At 44.3% G+C, this 14,210-nt stretch overlaps 1 protein-coding gene across 16 annotated transcripts in view; it reads right to left on the bottom strand.

Annotated features, from left to right (window-relative positions):
- Window positions 1–2,735: 2,735 nt before the first annotated feature.
- Window positions 2,736–14,210, bottom strand: part of zmynd8 (zinc finger, MYND-type containing 8) — a 57,865-nt gene continuing 46,390 nt past the window's right edge. For 10 of the 16 annotated variants that reach the window (XM_012971649.3, XM_012971651.3, XM_012971650.3 and 7 more), the window contains 11 exons: window positions 12,337–12,477; window positions 11,608–11,757; window positions 10,995–11,522; window positions 10,047–10,433; window positions 8,968–9,152; window positions 7,622–7,702; window positions 7,405–7,483; window positions 6,404–6,643; window positions 5,959–6,101; window positions 5,106–5,195; window positions 2,736–3,899 (listed from right to left, as the gene is read on the bottom strand). In XM_012971649.3, coding sequence (XP_012827103.2) covers window positions 3,798–3,899; window positions 5,106–5,195; window positions 5,959–6,101; window positions 6,404–6,643; window positions 7,405–7,483; window positions 7,622–7,702; window positions 8,968–9,152; window positions 10,047–10,433; window positions 10,995–11,522; window positions 11,608–11,757; window positions 12,337–12,477 — 2,126 coding nt within the window. In that variant the 3' untranslated portion in view covers window positions 2,736–3,797. 16 annotated transcript variants of the gene reach the window in all.

The raw sequence follows: 14,210 nt of genomic DNA, 5'->3' as shown, positions 1-14,210 counted from the left end.
GGCAGAAGCACTTGTGCCCCTAGGACTGGCACAGATGGAGGCTATGGCCTTTGTGCATACCCAATGTACCACCTGGGTTAAACTGGAGCACCATTAGGCCAAAGACACACAGGGCGACTTTCCCACCATAGGGTACTGTTTATGTTGCTGCAACTAAAAGCAGTTATTTTTTTGATGTGCAGATTAGTTGCAACTAATCGTTGCGTGTGTCTTCGCCCTTAACTTTCGGGGGGGTGCTCCCCTGGGTGCCGGTGTCCCTCCCCTGATGCGTTTCACTTACACCTGCTCAGGGGAAGACGTTGGGCAGGGGGGTGCGTGAAGGGGGCCCCTGCGGGGGCTTCTGTGGAGGGGGGAAAAGCGGCTGGGCAGGGGCACCTTGGGGGATCAGCAGCCCCTGCACCCCGTCAGTCCGACCCTGAGGTGGGGAGTGATGTCACAGTGGAGAGTGATGTCACAGGGCGGAGCGTGACATAATAGGGCAGGGCTATGACACGGCAATCAATCTTCGAAAAATGCTGCCTGGTTTTCCAACTTGGGAAAACAGGGCGGGTAGTTTTGAGCCAGACAGCCCTAATGAAAACCGGGCTGTTTGGGTCAAACCCCTAGGTAGAAAGTTTGTGCATGCAGGTGGTGTCAGTCCCGGTGGGTCTCAGGTACGTAGTGGTCAAGCACCCTACACCCACAGCTTTGTGCCTTTGTGCCACACTGGGGATTTGGTGAAGGAGGGCAGAAGGTAAGTTATAGCTTGAGTGGCTCAGTGGGTTCAAGAGGCCATGGGAAACCACACAACAGCACTGGGCCACAGGACTAACTGGAATGGCAGTGCAGTAGGTGAACTTACCCTTTAATGTGTATTTATTACTTACGTACAGCTCCCTACAGAATCCCACCCGGCCGCCCCACTCCCTCTGCCTGTAAGTAGCACATAGCTGGCACATATGGAGAGGCACAATGAAACAATAGACCATCTGATACCCGGGCTCTGGTTTTCGCTTTGCGAGCGGGGGCCCCACCGCAGCAGAACTGATGAGATGTGGGTCTGATTGATGTCTGGGGGTCAATTTTATTATTTTGGTCACTTGAATTAAGACCAGATTGACACGTAATTGAACATTGCTGCGCGTCTGATGTCAGGCAGATCCCACGTATGACATGCATTAACCCTGCGGTCGCAGCTAATAGAAGGAATCCAGCCGGCTCACTGCAGCCCCGACCCTCATCCGATCTGTGGCCCCTAATTGAATTATTTGCAAACATGTGTTTCATGTAGAAAGCTCACCACATAGAATGACAGCCTGGAGGGCCCTCCCCACCCGCTAGGAGCCAATAAAGGGATGAAGCACCAATATTAGTCTATAAATATATATATATATATATCCGGGAATAGGCTGCACCCAATCTGCTATTGCTATAAATATAGATGTGACTGTTGCTTTAATACAATCATATGCCAGGCATTTTGTGTTATGGCTGTATACATTTTGAAAACAAAATTTAAACTTGAATGAATAGATTCTTGCCACTAGGTGGAGCATTAAGTGCTGAATAAGAGAAGAAAATGCATCCTCAGAACATGACATTGCTGCAAAGGTTCCAGGACATTAGAAAAGGCAGCCTTCTCATTACAGGCAGCCAGGGCTTCCATCAATAACCATGGGGCACCATACTAATAAGTTATCAGTGCCCTCCCCAGCCCCAGTGGGCCCCGATTATCAGTCTTCTGGCCACCTGGGCCCCCAGGGGTGGTGGTTCCTGCCAACAAACAGAATAGGGCCCAGTGGGAAAAAATAAAGACCCTGATTACTAATTACTCTCATTAACACCTATACCTTCGTACCCACTCCCTGCCCAATTCATAGTCTGCATATACAATCTTTTGATCTCTCGTGTCCCCCCTTTGCCATTCAACCTCTGTATTCCCCCAAGGATGGCCCTGAATGTAACAGACTGCCTTCATATACATCTTGGATGGGGGGTGTAAACACTGCTGCTCAACCATACTTTACCCAAATGTTGCTGGACTTCAGCTCCCAGCTTATAATTAAGGGTTAAAGTATGATGGGAGCTGTAGTCCAGCAACATCAGGGCTGTATTCTTCTATCAACTAAAAGTACATCCAGAAAAACAACACACCTAAAGAAGCATAAGGCAGGAAAATGGTGTTAAAGTGCAAGTAAAACCAAAAATAGACTGTCAGCAATTTCCCAGCAGTCTCATTCAGCCGCCCTACTTAGCCACAGGATGCCCTAACAAATATGATAAGATATGGGCTGATTGGATTGCAGCAACTACTGCAAATGATATGTACATAGAATGGGAGGCAATAGTACACCCCACTATCCTGGGTCAGCTGGCCAGATGAGAACTGAGCAACCTTTCAATTGGTCTTTATTTTGTATTGTTTTAAATGTATTTTTTAATATTTTTGACTCTTTTCAGCTTTCAGGTAGGGGGTCACTGACCCCAGCAGCTAAAAAACTATTGCTACAATTTCATGGTTATCTTTTATTCTAATCATCTTCCAGGCATTCACTCACACCACTGCCTGGTTGCTAGGGTAAACTAGACCCCAGCAACCAAAAATGAAAAAAAAAACACACAAAAATAAAAAATAAAGACGTGTGTCGTCACCCTTAAAGGTGAACTTACGCTTATAACTGAAAGATCACTCTCTCTGTCCCAATTGAAGACAAAGCCTAACAAGCACTTTTCAGAAAATACACTAAACAAAAGAATCAAAAAAGAAAAAAAATTAGATTTAATACAAATTTTATACAAAGAAAATGTGAAAAAATACTTCGGATATGCTAAAAGCAATTATGCTTCACAAATAAGGCCAGCGCGGCTAATGCGACTCCCGACGCGTCGGCAATAACACATCTCCTGTTCTCTTTCTCATTTGTTTGTTATTTAATTCTCTGCGCTTCCGTGTAGCCGGCTGCTGTACACACGGGATCCTTTACATATAATGGGAGGAAAATAACATGACTACAATGTACAGCGATGTGGAATGGATGGGTATTGTACAATAAATCGTCTCATATACATACATGGTCTGTGACTGGAGCAGTTTGTACAGAATCAGAATACAGTATCCAATGTAACAGGCAGAGGTTCCGCGGGTTCCGTTGGGATTTTGCTCTCATGCTTTTATAGAAATGTCATTATTCTGGAACATGACCAAATGCGCTCGCGGGCGAATCAATTCCCGATTCCTAAAGTTCGGAGAGACACCTTTATATAGAAAAACAAGGTCCTTTGCTTGTCAACGTCATTTTAACGTTCTTAGGGGGGGTCTGTAAAATTTATATTAATAACACCATGTACAATTAGTCAAAGTCACATACACACATAATATCCATAATCCAATTCATGTAAGCGCTCTGTTTCACGTAGAGTAAAAACCACCATTGCTTCCCGGTGTGGCAGCTTTCATTCTTGACGTCTGGCATTCATCCCCCCCCCCTCACCGCCTGTAGGAGCAGTTTATTTCCAGCAGGTGGCGGATATAGAGTCAATTCATTGGGAAATGATGCAGCAGCCTGCCACTCGCCTTGTGAAGCCACGTTCATAAGTTAAAGGTCCATAGAAAAAATTGGTGCTTGAATTTAAATGACATCCACAATTGTACAATATTTACACGCATAGAATTGGGTTCCTTTGATAGAGACCCCCCACTCCCGCCAGATGCAGGAGTCCCCCAGCCAATGCTGGAATTGTAGTGTTGCCTATTATTTGTCCACTGATGCCAAGAGTCCAACCAAAGGGTCGATAAGCAGGGCAGGGTTGGTTCCGTGCTACACCCGTCTCACTTGAACTGGCATTGTGGTCTGAACATATTGGACCCCTGTTCTCACCGCCATGGTTCCAGCAGTTGGACTCACCACGACCGGGATGGTCTGCAAATTAAGTACAAAATGTTAAGTCCTCGATGGAATGTCAAACAAAATATACAATATGCAGAGTCAGAAACTTAACAAATAACTGGTGAGACAGGGGTATAGGGCTTATTTACCAAAGCAGCGCTCTGTGCCAAGGGCAATATTTGGGCACAGTTGTAATGTTTTTGCCCACAATGCACACACCTTCACTGGGATGGGTTGACCATATACACCCAGAAAGTAAGCAGCTAGGGAGAATAGATGCTGCTATTTGTGTTTAGCATATAAACAAGCATGCACAATAATCCTCTTGTGAGCAGAGCCCCCTGTTTGGTTGCTAGGGTAAAGGATGCCAGCAACCAGACAGCAAGATAACAGAATGGTTATATAGTTACAGCATAGCTGAGGCTAAAAGAAGGCACTCCACCAAGTTTATATAACCTTTACCTGGAATAATTTACTCTAAACCTGGAAGATAAACCCAGTTGCAGGGACACCGAAAAAATGGAAAGACTAGTTTGAATATTTACATTACATTATATGTGTAGTACAATAGTAAACATGGCCCCAGGATCCCAGGGCCTCCTGGGTATGCCACACCCTTACTGATTTAGGACTCACTCATCTGCGCCATTCCCATGCAACAGGAATTCTTTATGATGACTAACCAGAGGGGAGATGGGGAAAACCATGGTACAGATCTTTCTCTGTTGATATATCATACAGCTTTATCATTTAGCTGCAATAAGAGACAAGTGTGACTTGCCACATCTGCAACTTTTGTGTACAGAACTATATGTGTAAGGCAGAGAGAGGTTCCCCAGCTATGGGGCTGGACTCCTAATAGGTCCTAAGAGGGCTAGTTTAGGGCCCCAGCACCAGTACTAGTTTCAGTGACTTTATTAGATCGAGATCGACTGGGCTGGTTTCAACTAGATGTGCTCAAAATACTGAAATCAATACCCCTCCTACATTAACACTACAGTTTCTAGGCTGGAGAGAGGGGGATGTACCTAGAAAAAAACAGATAAAGTCAATCTGGTTATAGTCATGCTGCAGCCAGCAATGCAATGGAAATTAACGTAAGAAGCAAAATGGAAAATGAAGTGGCGCACAGCAGAGTAAATAGCACCAGAGGAACTGCAGCTCCAACAGTGACAAGAGAGGAAACACAGAGATGCTACACTACTGGAATGGCAGGCTATATGAGATCATGGTACTTACAATTGTGGGTTGAGTAGTTGGGATAAAGGTGGTGGTCTGCGACACCTGGACCAGTTTTATAGGCTGGCAGCTTGGCACACCTGTTGCTATCTGCAGAGACAGCACAGGAAACCGCTCATTTTCATCCTACCATGTGGCTATAGTGAGAGCTGTTTAACACATGGCATAGGGCATGGCTTGTTAAACTGGCAGGGCTATAACCCTTACCAATGGGAAGCAGAGCATGCTGCGAGTTGTGATTCTCAGCCGCTCACCCCCCCCTATGGGTGTATATGTTCTATAATAGGGGGAAATGGGGAGTTCGAAGAGACCTATTTAAAGAAGATATTTAGGGTAGACATTGGCTCTTCTAAGCAGGGACCAAACTAAAAAAAAATACCCAAATAGCAGGGGGGCAGAGTACAAAACACGTACTCTAGTATATGAGTCAATGGCAACTGTGTCAAAATCTCATCTTCTTCAAAGAAATAGAATCGCATGCAATATCACAATTCGGTGTGTAGAAATCTAACAAATTAGAGAATAATTCACAGAGCGTACACTCCACTGTGTTAATGTGTTGGGCTGTGACTGACATTCCGACCACAAGAGGGCAGACTTCTAAACATTCAGTTTTTAACCATAGACTTTAAGCCAGGAGACCAAAACAAGGGACTTTATAAAATACATGTGTGTGAATACAATATGCTTCTTGCCTTGGAATAGTGCATGAATGTGCTATTAGAAAAGAAAACATGAAGCCTTTAAGAGATGAGCTGCAAGCCAGAAGCTCCTTTCACCTGCAGGCAGACAGACAAGACACTTTTCTGAACTCACTTTGGCTCTGGACACCCTACGGACCAGCGATACGTACAGTCACACTCTCTTTGCTTTTGTCACCCTCCTTTTCTTTTGGGGTGCTGCTGGTTTCAGTTGACTGTGGTTGGATGCTCGAGGTCGGTTGCCCGGATTTATCGGTGCTGAGTTCGGGGTCAGGCTCTTGCTGTGTGGCTGTGGCTGTAAATAGACAAGGGGATTTTCAATATGTTTGTTATTAGCAAAGCATTCCGTGTTGTCCTGGTCTGCATTTTTCTCATCCAATCATTTTGAGATTAAGAATTATTTCAGAGGCTTAGGAAATGTGATGATAGGGACATGTGAAGGCATCAGTGAGCCAACCATTGTGGCCATGTAACATGTACAGTCTGGAGCAAGGTATATCTTAATAACTATAATAACTTTAATGAGATGTTGCTAGGGATGTTATGCCATAGAAACCATTAACAAGGTTAGGCATGTAGATTCAGCCAAGTCCCTACCTGACTGGGTGCACGATTTCATGTGCTCTGGCCAATGGGCTTGCTGACAAGGGTAGTCACAGTAACTTGTATTCCAACAGCAATAAAAGATGGCTTCCTTTTTACAGTTGGCGCACCACTGTTTCTTTTTTGTCTCATCCACGGCTTGCTGTTTCTCTAACTCCGTCTGCTTCTTTACTTCGGCTATTAGCCGGTCTCGCTCCTGCTCCAGGCTCTGTCTCATCTCTGCCATTGTTAGCTCTTAAACAACAAACAATTCATTAGTTTGGGTACCTGCTAAATTGGGGCGTTATCTGTACGGGACCCTAACGTGCAGGAAATTGGACACTGGTGCAAATACTTTTTGGAAGTATATATATACACTCTATTACAATGCCAACTCTGCTATCATTCCCCTTTATGCCAAAACATCAACATGATTCTCATCTGCCCAACGATATCCATTTTCTGGTAGTTTTTTCATTCTGCTGGGTGGTATGCATGTATTGTTATGCAGTTTTGAAAAATCTCTGTCACTTTACAGCATTTCTGTTATTAAGTAGAAACAATTTCAGAGTGCAAATCATACCACTCCCAACTATTTAAATGTGCAAAGTAAATTGTATATATTGTATATATAATTATATAATTGTACGTTTCTACCCTTTTGATGGGTTGGTTTATACTCCAGCACCTTTTCAAGCGTTTCTTCTTCTAAAATTCTATTTTCCTTAAATTACAGTATAGTACAGTATAAAGACAAATCTGCATATGTATGTATATTCTTTATATACATATTTGGATTAATACAGATGGGCAGAAGCTGCCATATTGCATCAGATAACTGTGGCATATTTGACCTAGAGTTAAAGAATAGACCCTCTAGTGGCCATGCTGCAATACTGCAAGCTCTCTCAAGCAACTCAGTGGGGCTGCCCATGTCAACACTGTTGCCATCAGTAGGTAAAACTTGTTTTGGAACCTCTCTGAAAAGCCTCAGTATTGCAAAGTATCTTTCTTACCTAGGTTGTGCTTCATTTCAGCAAGTTCCTGCTGGTGAAGCCATTGGAGCTTTTCAATTTCGATCCGTAATCGCCGGATCTACCAGAAAAACCAACAGCAAGATACAAGGTGAAGCATAACACATGCTAAGATGTGCTCAGTCCTCCAATGATCAAAACCATAAGCCTACAATCCAATAACAACACAACAGAATGCACAGCCAGGCTGGCTCAGTACCTCAGCTATGGTGCTCCCAGTAGTGTTTTTAGACAGGTCATTGTAGATTTCAGTCATTGTCCCTTTAATTGCATCCATCATCTGAATACAAAGAAAGTCAAAGAGTCATGCTTCAGCTAACCATCATACACACAGTTAAGCGTAGTACTGCTGTGGAAATATGGGGTACTAATAAATTAGATTAGATGGCAAAGCTCTGCTTTTAGTTCACTAAGTGTACAACATTATAGCATGGTGACTATAACAATCACCCTGCTATAGTTCCAAATAAGCACTCACCCCAAATCTCCCCCTAACTGGCCTTCAGGCTGGGCCCCCTTAGCTCATAACAAGGTTACAGATATATAGAAACATTGGGGTAACAGTCACCCTGCTATAGTTCCAGGGGTACCCAGGGCACAAATAAGCACTCACCCCAAATCCCCCCCTAACTGGCCTTCAGGCTGGGCCCCCTTAGCTCATAACAAGGTTACAGATATATAGAAACATTGGGGTAACAGTCACCCTGCTATAGTTCCAGGGGTACCCAGGGCACAAATAAGCACTCACCCCAAATCCCCCCCTAACTGGCCTTCAGGCTGAGCCCCCTTAGCTCATAACAAGGTTACAGATATATAGAAACATTGGGGTAACAGTCACCCTGCTATAGTTCCAGGGGTACCCAGGGCACAAATAAGCACTCACCCCAAATCGCCCCCTAACTGGCCTTCAAGCTGGGCCCCCTTAGCCCATAACAAGGTTACAGATATATAGAAACATTGGGGTAACAGTCACCCTGCTATAGTTCCAGGGGTACCCAGGGCACAAATAAGCACTCACCCCAAATCCCCCCCTAACTGGCCTTCAGGCTGGGCCCCCTTAGTCCATAACAAGGTTACAAATATATAAAAACATTGGGGTAACAGTCACCCTGCTATAGTTCCAGGGGTACCCAGGGCACAAATAAGCACTTACCCCAAATCTCCCCCTAACTGGCCTTCAGGCTGGGCCCCCTTAGCCCATAACAAGGTTACAGATATATAGAAAAATTGGGGTAACAGTCACCCTGCTATAGTTCCAGGGGTACCCAGGGCACAAATAAGCACCCACCCCCAAAATCTCCCCCTAACTGGCCTTCAGGCTGGGCCCCCTTAGCTCATAGCAAGTTTACAGATATATAGAAACATTGGGGTAACATTCACCCTGCTATAGTTCCAGGGGTACCCAGGGCACAAATAAGCACCCACCCCCAAAATCTCACCCTAACTGGCCTAATGGACTGGTTCTTCTTGAGGTAGTGAATGTAATTCATGTGTTTGATCAGAGTGCACTTATATCTGGTTGACTGTCCTGCTCATGGGACTTACTTTACTGGTGTATTTAGCAATATCAGCAGCAACATCAGCAGAAGCAGTGGCAATTGGTAGGTCAGTACTGACTGGAGCGTTTACGGTGTTTGCAGGGCTTGGTACCACTGTGAGCGGTGGAGCGTTGGTGACGAGGGTTATGGTGGAGGTTGTAGTGGCCGGGGTTACATCTTTCTGTTGCACAGCTGAAAGCATAGGACACAGTAATTAGATTTTATGTAGATACAGCAGATTAGTCTGACAGGGAGTAGACATTCTCTTTTGCTTGTTTGGCAGTATCAGTTTTTTTTCTTGCTTTTGCAATGAATAAGGAACAAATAAAATGACAATGTCTTTCATAGGCTGAGATCAACATTCTCTGCTCTTAATGCCAGTGGCATCCAAATACACACGGCTAAAATCCTTTAAATATAATGTGCTGCTATACAAAGTAATATTCTGTAATAGTATCCTATATGTACTGCAAAACACAACCGGATGGAATGTAAATGCTATACTGTGGGCACAGCTGCAGGGCTCAGTTTTGGGTGGATCTCTAAAGATGTAAGCTCCACTGGGGCAGGGACTGATGGGAATGGGATAGGGACCTTAGATTGTAAGCTCCACTGGGGCAGGGACTGATGGGAATGGGATAGGGACCTTAGATTGTAAGCTCACTGGGGCAGGGGCTGATGGGAATGGGATAGGGACCTTAGATTGTAAGCTCCACTGGGGCAGGGACTGATGGGAATGGGATAGGGACCTTAGATTGTAAGCTCCACTGGGGCAGGGACTGATGGGAATGGGATAGGGACCTTAGATTGTAAGCTCCACTGGGGCAGGGACTGATGGGAATGTGATAGGGACCTTAGATTGTAAGCTCCACTGGGGCAGAGACTGATGGGAATGTGATAGGGACCTTAGATTGTAAGCTCCACTGGGGCAGGGACTGATGGGAATGTGATAGAGACCTTAGATTGTAAGCTCCACTGGGGCAGGGACTGATATACAATTGCTCTAAAGCGATGCAGAATATGTTGGTGCTATATAAATAAAGGATAATTAAAAGTATGTGCGCAGGGTTTGGCTTTCAAGTGTACCTTTCACAGCCTGTCGGGTTTGGTATCTGGTTCCGGTGGGAGACTGTGGAACTGCTGCTGCTGCTGCTGCTGCTGCTGCTGTCGCCGGTTGCTGCTGCTGCTGTTGCCTCTGTACTTTTTGCATATGCCATTTCTGGGACGAGGTCTGAAATTTACTGGAAGAATTCCACACCACCCTCTGCACAGTAGGGACTGTTTCCTTAGGCAGCAGCGGCCTTTGCTTCTTGACGGGGCTGCCCGTGGCAGCAGCTGCTACAGGTACCGCAGCCAGGGCACTGGTGGTCACAGTGACACCTACTGCAGGAATTGCCTGGGTTGCTGACCGGGTCAAGATGGGGGTCTCCGGCTGGGACTGGCTGTTGGAGTTTGACACAGCAGGGGATTTACCTGCACACAAAACATTAATGTAAAAATGATTGCTATTATTCTTACCAAACAACCAAACTAGGAATACAGTGAAGCCACAATTTTTGTATCAAATGAATAGTAATTTGACAGCTCAACACTGAACCCCAATCTGCATCTTTAAAATTGCCATATCTAAAAAAAAATAGTTGTCCTCACTTCTTTAATGGTTTGGCTAAGCACTGAGGTCTGGTTCAAATGATTATCTGTGGGTGCCATAGCACTGTCGGTTGCATTTAACAAATGACCTTTCTCTTAGAAATGCATGGAATCAATTTGGGATTTAGCCAAATCTCTGCAATGTTTGCATAATGTGGTTAAATTCCAGACCAAATTCTGGATTCTGTGCATCCTTAGTAGAAACGGATTTGCCAAGTGCAGCCAACTATGCTATGAAACACAGAGCTAACCTTTCAGGCTCAGAACCAAGGTTGCAATGGAACTCTATAAGATGGTGTAAGCGTATGACTTGCACCTATAACGCCTACAAAGTGTTCTGGTATTTATTGTTTGTAGAGCAGTAGGTAGACGTAGGCTACGTACTTTCTTGTTGCTTGGCAGGTGTTTCCTTTGTTTCTTTCTTGTGTTTGCGGCCTTCTCGGCCGGACTGATCCTCTCCCAAGTCTATTACCAGTTCACTTTCAGAATCAGAGTCCAAACCCAGACGGACTGTTGGAGAGTCTGTTTCATCTTTCCCTTTTAGCTTTTCCTTGGCAGAATGAGGGGCACTTTTGGTCCTTTCTGTTACCTCCTTCGGTGCCTCTGGACCAGATTTATCTTTGGAGGGGGTGTCTGCTTTCTCCGTTGCCGTGGAAGTGCTTTTTGCATTATCCTTGGTATCAGCGGATGCAGGTGTCTTGGCTTTCTTCTTTAAAGAAGATACCGATGAAGAAGAGGAGGATTCTTTTTCAGCTTTAACACTTTCCTTGTCCTCGACGTCTTCTTGTTCGTTCTTGGTCTTGTGCTCCTCATCGCTCACGTATTCGCTGTCGCTGCTGTCTGTTTTCTCTGATTCCTCGGAGTCGCTGTGTTCCACAGCTGTGTAGGCATCCTCAGGGATTTCGTTGATCCCTGAATGTACAAACAGAAGTCAAAACCAGCACTTTTGTGTTATAGCCTTGTTTTGTTTTTAATTAGGAAAGTGGGGTTTTCATACCTAATTGGGCTTTGCAGCTCTCTATGGTTTTGTCAAGATTAAGCTGAAATCTACTCCGGATCTGTCTCTTAGGGGATATAAGTGGGGTGGGCGTAGACTGTAATACCGATTCACTGAGCTCTTGTAAATCCATTTCTGCCTTGCTGCGGTCTGAAAAAAATATTAAAAATAAGTTTAATCCAATTTATTGGTTGCACAACTAAAAAAAGGTATAGTAATTTAATTGTGTTACAATTCAGCAGGAACAGCCCCCTAAGTTTGCTCATAGCCTGTACAGAGAGATACCATAAAACTATGGCAGCATAGGTATTCCCCTGTACTAAGCACAATTCAGCAGGAACAGCCCCCTAAATTTGCTTATAGCCTGTACAAAGAGATACCATAAAACTATGGCAGCATAGGTATTCCCCTGTACTAAGCACAATTCAGCAGGAACAGCCCCCTAAGTTTGCTCATAGCCTGTACAGAGAGATACCATAATACTATGGCAGCATAGGGATTCCCCTGTACTAAGCACAATTCAGCAGGAACAGCCCCCTAAGTTTGCTCATAGTCTGTACAAAGAGATGCCATAAAACTATGGCAGCATAGGGATTCCCCTGTACTAAGCACAATTCAGCAGGACAAATATAGGATGTAGTGGGATGGAAAATAAGCTTGGGTGAGAAGTATGACCATTACAGTGACATTTAACTTTACAAGAAAACAATCTGTTGTGGGAAAACTAACCAAGATTGAGATTAAGGATGCTGCCGGTGGTGGCCGATCGCTCTTGCTTGGAGGATACAGGTGTTGATGATTGAGGAGAGAAAGGTTTGGGGCTGTCTGCTATATTACCCCCATGTCCTACTTTTGTTGATTTAGGAGAAGCTGAAAAGACAGGTAGGAAAAACTGTAAGAAACTTGTGTATCTCTTTTCATATATATTGTGATCAGTGTGTTGAATGCTTCAAAGGAGAAGGAAAGGCAATTTTGCATTTTACTGCCAATAGATTCGCCACATAAGTGCAAGCTGGAATGCTATATTTAGAAGAAAACTTTAACATACCTGAGTAAAGAGCCCTAGAAGCTCCCTCTGTTTAAGACAGCAGCTGCCATTTTAGCTTAAGGTCCCCATACACGTTGAGATTCGCTCGCTTGGGTGGGCGATATCGGGGAGCATGTAGGTAAAAAAAAATAATTCGATCATTTGACCCTGGGGCCAAACGATCAAATTATATTGGCAGCAATGGGGCAGTCAGTTCGGGGACCGCATCAACGAGCCGATGCGGTCCCCTGATCCGACTAAATTTTCTAACCTGGCCAATCGATATCTGGCCAATTTTAGGTCGGGCAGGCCCCTCGTTTCTGCCACTACACGGGCCAATAAGCTGCCGAATCGGTCCAAGGGGACCTTTAGTATCAGTAGCTTCTGTACTGCAGATCTGGCTGATGGTAGCTCAGATTACACAGAGTTGGGAAGAGGGAGCATGTTTTGATGGGAGGGGGAGGAGAAGGAAGAGGGAGAGAGAAGCAAACTACATACAATATATATATTATATATATATATATATATATATATATATATAGCCAAGCAAAAGTGTCGGCACTCATAGGATTTGATCATCAAAGCAAAAAAACAATAAAGGCTTATTTCAAATGCAAGCGGTGAAGTTTATTTCCGACGTTTCAGTCCTTACCTAGGACTTTCATCAGTCCTAGGTAAGGACTGAAACGTCGGAAATAAACTTCACCGCTTGCATTTGAAATAAGCCTTTATTGTTTTTTTGCTTTGATGATCAAATCCTATGAGTGCCGACACTTTTGCTTGGCTAGAAGATTTCCCTGCTCTGGCACCGAGGTTTAGTACTATCATGTGGTGTGCTCCCCATTTTGGACTCTATATATATATATATATATATATATATATATATATATTCTGTGTAATTCCTGTCCCTTGAATGATTTACTGTATATACTCGAGTATAAGCCTAGTTTTTCAGCACCCAAAATGTGCTGAAAAAGTCACCCTCGGCTTATACTCGAGTCGGGTGCCATGGATCCCTCTAGACTAGCACCCTCTGTCCTTTGTGTGCAAATTAGGCCACCTGCAACCAGACCCTCCAGTGCCCTGGCCTAGGCTCCCACTAGCAATACTTATTTCCCCTTACATCTCCTCCGGGACCAGGTCTGCTGCCAGTTTGCCGATGTGCAATGAGCATGGGGTACTACTCATATTGTTTTTGTTGACCCTCTTCTCTGCTTACAGAGCTAGTTTACTGTTTTTCTTTGAAATAAATATTGAAGAACTTATACCCAACTGATGGCTCAATTAATGTCATTTTATTGGTATTTATTTTGATTATTAAAACTTAGCAGTAGCTGCTGCATTTCCCGCCCTAGGCTTATACTTGAGTCAATAAGTTTTTCCAGTTTTCTTAGGTAAAATTAGGTACCTCGGCTTATATTCGGATCGGCTTATACTCGAGTATATACGGTATCTCTTTGTCATCGTTGGACAAAAAGGCAGCTCTTCTCCTACTTAAGAAGCTAGTTTTTTCCATTGCAATAAATTTATGGGCATTGTAAAGGTAGCTTTGGCCACTAGAGGGAACTCTCGCTCA

Source organism: Xenopus tropicalis, chromosome 10 (genome assembly GCF_000004195.4).
Source record: "Xenopus tropicalis strain Nigerian chromosome 10, UCB_Xtro_10.0, whole genome shotgun sequence".
NCBI classification, from domain to species: Eukaryota; Metazoa; Chordata; class Amphibia; order Anura; family Pipidae; genus Xenopus; species Xenopus tropicalis.
Note: the sequence above shows the minus strand (reverse complement) of the source record. Positions and strands in the feature narration are given on the sequence as shown.